The sequence below is a fragment of the Achroia grisella genome, unplaced genomic scaffold (assembly GCF_030625045.1).
Source record: "Achroia grisella isolate CSIRO2021 unplaced genomic scaffold, CSIRO_AGI_Agris_v1 utg295, whole genome shotgun sequence".
Taxonomy (NCBI): Eukaryota; Metazoa; Arthropoda; class Insecta; order Lepidoptera; family Pyralidae; genus Achroia; species Achroia grisella.
Genome location: NW_026712783.1, coordinates 1,519,527 through 1,527,130, shown reverse-complemented (window position 1 = coordinate 1,527,130; position 7,604 = coordinate 1,519,527). Strand labels below are relative to the sequence as shown.

The following is a 7,604-nucleotide window of genomic DNA, read 5'->3' as shown; positions in this document are numbered from 1 at the left end:
GTCCAGCCATTTCAAAGATTAGCCGGACAAACAGGTAGACAGACTGACAAAAATTATAAAAAATGTTATTTTGGTGTATGTACCGTATTTATATTCATATGCATGCAGTAGAAAACGGTTATTTCAATATTACAAACAGACACTCCAATTTTATTTATATGTATAGATGTATAGATAGAAAACTCACAAAGTTATGAGCACACAACTCTGATCCATAAAACATTAAATTATCCAATTCTCATTTTTTTTAAATAGTTAATTACGAAGCTATCTAATCGGCATGAAATTATAGAATATTTTCAATTGAACCAAAGTATATACACAGCCTAATATTATAAAAAAATAATAGTTCACCTGTACATATTCTTAATTCGTCACCAAACGGATTCCGTGTAAACAATTATTACACAAAATTGCCCGTCTGCTTTACCATTACAGTCTCAATACACAATGTTTGTTATCTCATATTAATAAGATTCTTTTAACATATACATTTATTTAGTCCACAGACGAATAATTTACATATAAAATCTAAAAATGAGTTATGCCGGCAAAGTTGTGCTTATTACTGGTGCTAGTGCTGGAATTGGTGCTGTAGCAGCAATTAATTTCACCAAAGAAGGAGCGGACGTTGCTATAGTTGGTAGAAACGAGAACAAGTTAAAACAAGTTGTAGATAAATGTAAAGAAGTCGGTAGAACACCACTTGCAATAAAAGCTGACGTAGCTAACGATGAGGACGCTAAAAGAATTATCAAGGAAACTGTTGATAGATTTGGAAAGCTTGATATACTAGTAAACAATGCTGGAATTGGAGCATATGGTACTATTCTGAATGGAGAAATACTTAAAACGTACGATGATGTTATGGCAGTCAATGTGAGAGCAGTTGTACATCTCACATCATTAGCTGCGCCTCATCTTGTTAAAACTAAAGGTAACATTGTAAATGTGTCAAGTGCAGCTGGTTTTAAGGTATCTACATCGCCACCACAGATAGCCTACTGTGTTTCCAAAGCTGCTGTCAACCATTTCACATTAGGAGCGGCATTGGAACTTGCACCTTCTGGAGTAAGGGTTAATGCAGTAAATCCTGGACCGACGAGGACTGACTTCTTGCAAACTGCTGATGCTCCAATATCGTGGGATGATTTCGAAAGGAAAACAGCTTTAGGAAGAGTGTCAGAGCCAGAGGAAGTTGTAGATTTAATTCTATTTGTGGCCAGTGAGAAAGCAAAAGGTATAACTGGATCGACTTTGCTAGTTGACAATGGTAGACTTTTAGTGTAAGCATTAACGTTTTTTTGTTATATAATTGGATTTGTTATCTATGTAGTTACTTCAATAAGAGTATTTAACACAGTATGTTGTTATTGTATTGCTTTATCTTTAATATTACATATTTTAAATCTATAAATTATACTAATAAAATTATAATTTCATAAAAGAATAACAAAACAAGAAATTCTAATATTAATTCAATTTACTGAATATATTATACATATAATTGAGAGCATCGTTATCTGTTTTGACGGTAGACAGGTAACCCGGTTCAAGGTAAGTTCAGACAAGCAAGAAATTCTGGGAAGCCCAGCTAAACCGAACCGAACAGTTTTTCATAGTAATAATAATAATAATAATAATAATAATAATAATAGTAATAATCTCAGGACAATTCACACAGCGCCATATAGACCCAGGTTAAGCTACCTAAAGCTTGTGTTATGGGTACTAGATAACTGATACAGATACATAGATATATTTTTTTTAAATACATACATATTATACATAGAAAACACCTAGACCGATACAAACAATCATACCCATGAATACAAATGTGTGTGCCGTGCGAGGAATCGAATCCGCGACCACCGGTCGTAAAGCGGTGTGCTAGACCACTAGACCACCGAAGTCAAAGTATCAATCCTTGTAAGAAGCCCCTTTCTCACACAGGGGAGAAAGGGGGTTGTTAGTAATGTGAACTGATGATTGTATTGCTAGCAATGTACCATGTCAGGTCGACTTCCACGCGGTTTCCTCTGGAAACCATGGTGATAAATTCTTGATGAATTTGTCACAATGGCCTAACTGACTTTCATTTTCAAAATGTAAGATTTTTCTAAAATAAAAGTAGCATAAGTTATTCCTTATTACATCAGCTACCAGCCAATAAAAGTCCCGTCAAAATCGGCCCAGCCATTTTAGAGATTAGCTGGAACAAACACACAGACAGACAAATATGTTATTTTAGTGTATATACCGTATTTATATTCATATGCATGTAGTAAAAAAAAGGTTATGTCAATATTACAAACAGACACTCCAATTTTATTTATATGTATAGACAAAGGTATTCACTTCTCTTGACGTTTCGACTAATCTGTGTAATATACTTACTTCACCAACCTTTGCACTTTATCTTACTTCTTACTATATTTATATATATAACTCAAAGGTGACTGACATAGTGATCTATCAACGCACAGCCCAAACCACTGGACGGATCGCGCTGAAATTTGGCATGCAGGTACATGTTATGACGTAGGCATCCGCTAAGAAAGGATTTTGATTAATTCTACCCCCAAGGGGATAAAATAGGGGATGAAACTTTGTATGAAACTTTGTCAATTTAGACCGATCGGGCTGAGATTTTGCATGCATAAAGCTACTATGACGTAGGAAACTACTATCCCCTAAGAAAGGATTTTGATGAATTCCACCCCTAAAGGAATAAATTAACGCGAGCGAAGCGAAAGTTTGAGAGTAATGATGGACGGATGTTTGTTACTTTTTCACTCAAAAACTACTAAACGGATTTTGTTAAAACTTTAAAGTAATATAACTTATACATCAGAATAACACCGGCTATAAATTACAAGCGGCTGAAACCGCATTTACAGCTAATTTAGCATAAAATTATTAGTGTTAAGACTCAGTTAACAATATAAATAATATCAGTAGTTTTTAGCAGACAATTAAAAATAAAAACGCTTACATATTCTGTCCGAGCAAAGTCAGTAGAAGTCCCTAGTTGCCGATATTTGCCGGGTTTTAATAGAATTTCCATTGTTACACTTTTGAAGCAAATATTGCGCCGAAGTTAATAATATTCAGTGTCGAATTTCAAAACAAAATTCCAGGAATATTACAGTGTAATGGCAGATACTCTTTGTGACAATGACGAAGCTGAAGACAATACAAATAAACAATATTTGCTTTCAGAGATATGTCAGACAGATATCAATAAAGTACGTAATTAACAATTTAAGAAAGGTAATAATGTTTCATCACAGAACGCTATGGTATCTATTTACGTTATCTGTGGCTATGGTATGTTTTTTTTTTAGTGGAAGATAATGGAATCATGAACTGTGTTATCTGTGGCTGTAGTATAGTGTTTTTCCATTATCATCATATAATGGAATGATGCACCCGCCTGCGCTAACGGTTTACGCGTTACATCATTGGAAGATAGGATGAGCATGATGTCAGGTCAGTTAGCCCATCGTGACATAATCATCAGGAATTTATCAGGTTAGTTTACAAGTGGAACCGCGTGGAGGTCAACCTGACATGGTCCATTGCTAGCGATGGGGTCATAAATCCACATTACTAACAATCGCCTTTTAAAAATAAAATATAGATATTTTATATTTTTGTTCTTTTATAAAAATATTTGATTTTTTTTTAATAAAAAGTATCCTGTGTTCATTGTAATACCTCCATTCATGATGATGAATGTTCATACACATGTTAAGTAGTTTTTGCGTGAAAGAGCAACAAACATATATCCAGATTCACAAACTTTGGTGTTTATAATATTAATAAGATTGTGTAGGTATTTAATAAATGTAATTGTAATTAAATTAAATTTGTATAAATATAAATGGCCAATAAACGAAATATGAAATACTATTCTTCCATCGTTCCCACAAGGAGACATTTATAGAACTAATAAAAATAAACTGCAAAATATTCATTTCAATTCGATATGTAAACAGCGAAAATTCATAGATATTCATAGAAATAGGTAATAAGTTACATCGGCGAGCTATAGAACTATAGAGGGAACTCTTTTATAGTCGAGCGACATGAATTGAAAAATAGAAAGTTGATTGCCGTTGAAACAAAAGCGTGCACAGTTTTTGGTGGAAACTGAAATATCTGGGTTAGATGTTAACAACAATTGCAAACAAAAACAACCAATCAATTCCCGAGAAACCAAAATATATTTATCTATGCAAAAATTCAATATTCTTTATGTGCGTAACACAATTTTTTCTAAATTCTATACAGTTATTAAAAGATCAATTTAAGCATAAAAATGCCTGTACCAGAAGGCTCCACTTTTCCACGTCACACCGCTTTACTTCCGATGGTCGCGTGTTCGATTCCTCGCACGGTAAACATTTGTATGATTATTTGTATCGGTCTGGGTGTTTTCTAAATATAATATTATTTACAAAAAAATGTGTCTAAGTATTTATATCAGTTGTCTACCCATACACAAGCTCTGCTTACCTTGGGACTAGATGTTGTGTGAATTTTCCCGGAGTATTGTGATATATACTATTTTAAAATCCGTTCAGTAATCTTTGCTCTTTCTATCCATACACACAAACTTTCAAATTTAATATTAATAATCTTATCTGTGGTTACTAACAATTTAATTTTTTTTAAGCTAGTTGCAATTAAAAAAAAATGAATCCATCTATCAAACACACACAAACCTTCGCAGTTATAATATTAATAAGATTATATTATCTATGGTTACTGATAAAGCCAACATTGTAGCCGTAGTTTTTGCTAATTGTGTAGAACAGGCGTTATAATTTTTATTATTTGTATACCTTCAAGTTAGTCGATATTATTATCTATTTTTTCTACTGTTTCTAATTGTTTCACGGCTAGTTGTTATTCTAAATTTATTATTTGTAAAAACTGTGCATCAGAGTTTGTTATTAACAAATTCCATTGTGTCCACTACGAGACAGTTACTACCAACTTCTTTTTTTCAATTTATTAAACCAGTTCCATTTTTAAAAAAAAATATGAAAATCCACAGAATATTACAATCTAAACCATAAAGATATAAGCGCTTTATCTGTGGAAGCGATTGTAACAAAAGTTTTATCATAGCCCCCGTCTATCCGGCAGTTTTGAACGGCTGAGTTATGGCAGCCCGCTGCAATGCGCGCTACGTCATTAATATTACCTCTGGCAACACTTACTAACTGTTCTCACGGATGACGGATACAGGATATGGAGCCATTAGTGCTTACTCCTTCGGAATGGCAACACTTGAGTGCTATCATGGACGTATGTGGCTTTCTTGTCTTAATAATAATAATAGCAACTCAGGACAATTAACACAGCGCCATCTAGTCCCAACGTAAGCAGACCTACAAGCTCTTATGGGTACTAGATAACTGATATAAATACGCAAATATTTTTTTTAAATACGTACTTAACATATATAGAAAAAACCCAGATTTATGAGTATCATTGTTTGTATTGTACTCATAAATACAAATGTTTAACGCGCGAGGAATCGAACCCGCGACCGCTAGAATTAAAGCTATGTACTAAAGCGCGAGACTAAAACTAAAACCCAAGCTCTACTTAGCATAGCACTAGATGACCTCGTGTGAATTGTCCAGAGTTATTGAAAATATCTCGAAAAGAATTGTACAAAATGAGTAAAGTGGGAATTCATACTGTTAATTCCAATAGTAGGGGTGAGATCAGATCGAGGAATTTCGCCATTTTTGCCATTCTAAATGGTGAATCTATTTGTTTTCCTGTAATCTCTTGAAATAGTTCCAAAAGATATTGCATTTAAGACGTTTCGTTATATCGTTGTGTAAATTGCAAACAAACCGTCATTTTCTAACTTTTTATCTATATACAACAATGGCTTTTGCCCGCGGCTTCGCTCGCGTTAATTTATCCCCTTAAGGGTGGAATTTATCAAAACCCTTTCTATGGGGATGCCTACGTCATAACATGTACCTGCATGCCAAATCTCAGCCCGATCCGTTCAGTGGTTTGGGCTGTGCGTTGATAGATCACTATGTCAGTCACCTTTGAGTTATATATATTTAGACTAGCAGTTACCCGCGACTTTGTTTGCAACTTTAATCTCTCAATTCGACTTCGCCTCCGATCGATCGTCCAATTCAAACGGGGATGGAAATTACGACGGCCTGAGCCGAGGTTCGAACCCCTAGCGGTGTCCTCAGATTAAAGTCGTATCCGTCAGGCGGGAGTTGGCCTTCAGCCGCTTCATAAGTCCTTTCTTTGGTTTGGAGTGCCATCTGCACTAGTCCCCTATCGTCGGGTGAAGCTGTAAAGGCCAGCTGCGGCCAACAGCATTAGAATAGTCTGAGAAAATTGCAACCACTACCGTATTATGTTTTGAGATTTGACAATGTCGATGTTCAGGCGGTGTGACCTCCTTGCTTCATGATTGCGGGTTGGAATCCTCGTACGATATAAATACAAACATTTGTATTTATGAGTATGATTGTTTGTATTGGAATGATTGTTTACATTTTTTGATTAGGGGCCGCGTTAAATAACATTTTTTAAACGATTTTTATGATATTTTTAATTCAACCCCTGTGCTTGTTAAAGAAGACTAGCTAGCATCCTAGTGTATCACATATCTTACAATTTTTTTAAATAATAATGTGCGAGGAATCGAACCCGAGACCATTGGAGGTAAAGCCGTGTTCTAAACCACTAGACTACCGAGGCCGTCAAAGGCTTCAAGTCTACGCCACAACTAGTTTATAAAATAAACAGGAACTGGGTAGTTTGCAATATAGCAGTGTGTACACCTTTTTTTAAGTCGGTCAAACCTCAATAACGTACACACATCACGGCCTATGCAAATCTGATGTTGGTCATACGTCAACCGGGAACATTGCAATGTAGTGCAAAAAACAAGCGCGATATTAAATCAAGTAAATCGCGTTATCGTACGAATTTATTTCGCGAGCCGAGCAAGGTAAATTGCCTTACATACACCTGCGGAGGCACTGTGCCTCAGCGAGCCGCGGCTCTGGTCAAAAAGATCCGTTTTTTTTACTTTCAATTATCTTTTTATTGTATGATAATAATCGCGTCCTAAACAAGGTAAATTGCCTTACATACACCTGCGGAGGCACTGTGCCTCAGCGAGGCACGGCTCTGGTCAAAAAGTTCCGTTTTTTTTACTTTCTTTCAATTATCTTTTTATTGTATGATAATAACCGCGTCCTAAACAAGGTAAATTGCCTTACATACACCTGCGTATGTAAGGCAATTTACCTTGCGCATTCATTTAGTAGTTTATTATAACGAATAAACTACTAAATGAATTTTAATGAAACTTTACAATAATACAACTTATACATCTTATATATAAAATTCTCGTGTCACAGTTTTCGTTCCCATACTACTCCGAAACGGCTTGACCGATTCTCATGAAATTTTGTGAGCGTATTGAGTAGGTCTGAGAATCGGCCAACATTTTTCATCCCCTTAAATGTTAGGGGTAGTCCATCCCTAAATTTTGTTTTTTTTATTTTTAGACAAAATTTTTAGTTTCTATTTCTTTA

At 35.0% G+C, this 7,604-nt stretch overlaps 1 protein-coding gene across 1 annotated transcript; it reads left to right on the top strand.

The window, feature by feature from the left end:
- Positions 1–537: 537 nt before the first annotated feature.
- On the top strand, positions 538–1,290 carry LOC131843333 (3-oxoacyl-[acyl-carrier-protein] reductase FabG-like). The gene has a single exon (XM_059191961.1). The coding sequence runs from the start codon at positions 538–540 to the stop codon at positions 1,288–1,290; it is 753 nt and encodes a 250-aa protein (XP_059047944.1).
- The last annotated feature ends 6,314 nt before the right edge of the window (positions 1,291–7,604 follow it).

Excerpts from the sequence above, each read along its gene's own strand:
- LOC131843333 (XM_059191961.1), top strand. The coding sequence starts at position 538 with ATGAGTTATGCCGGCAAAGTTGTGCTTATTACTGGTGCTAGTGCTGGA.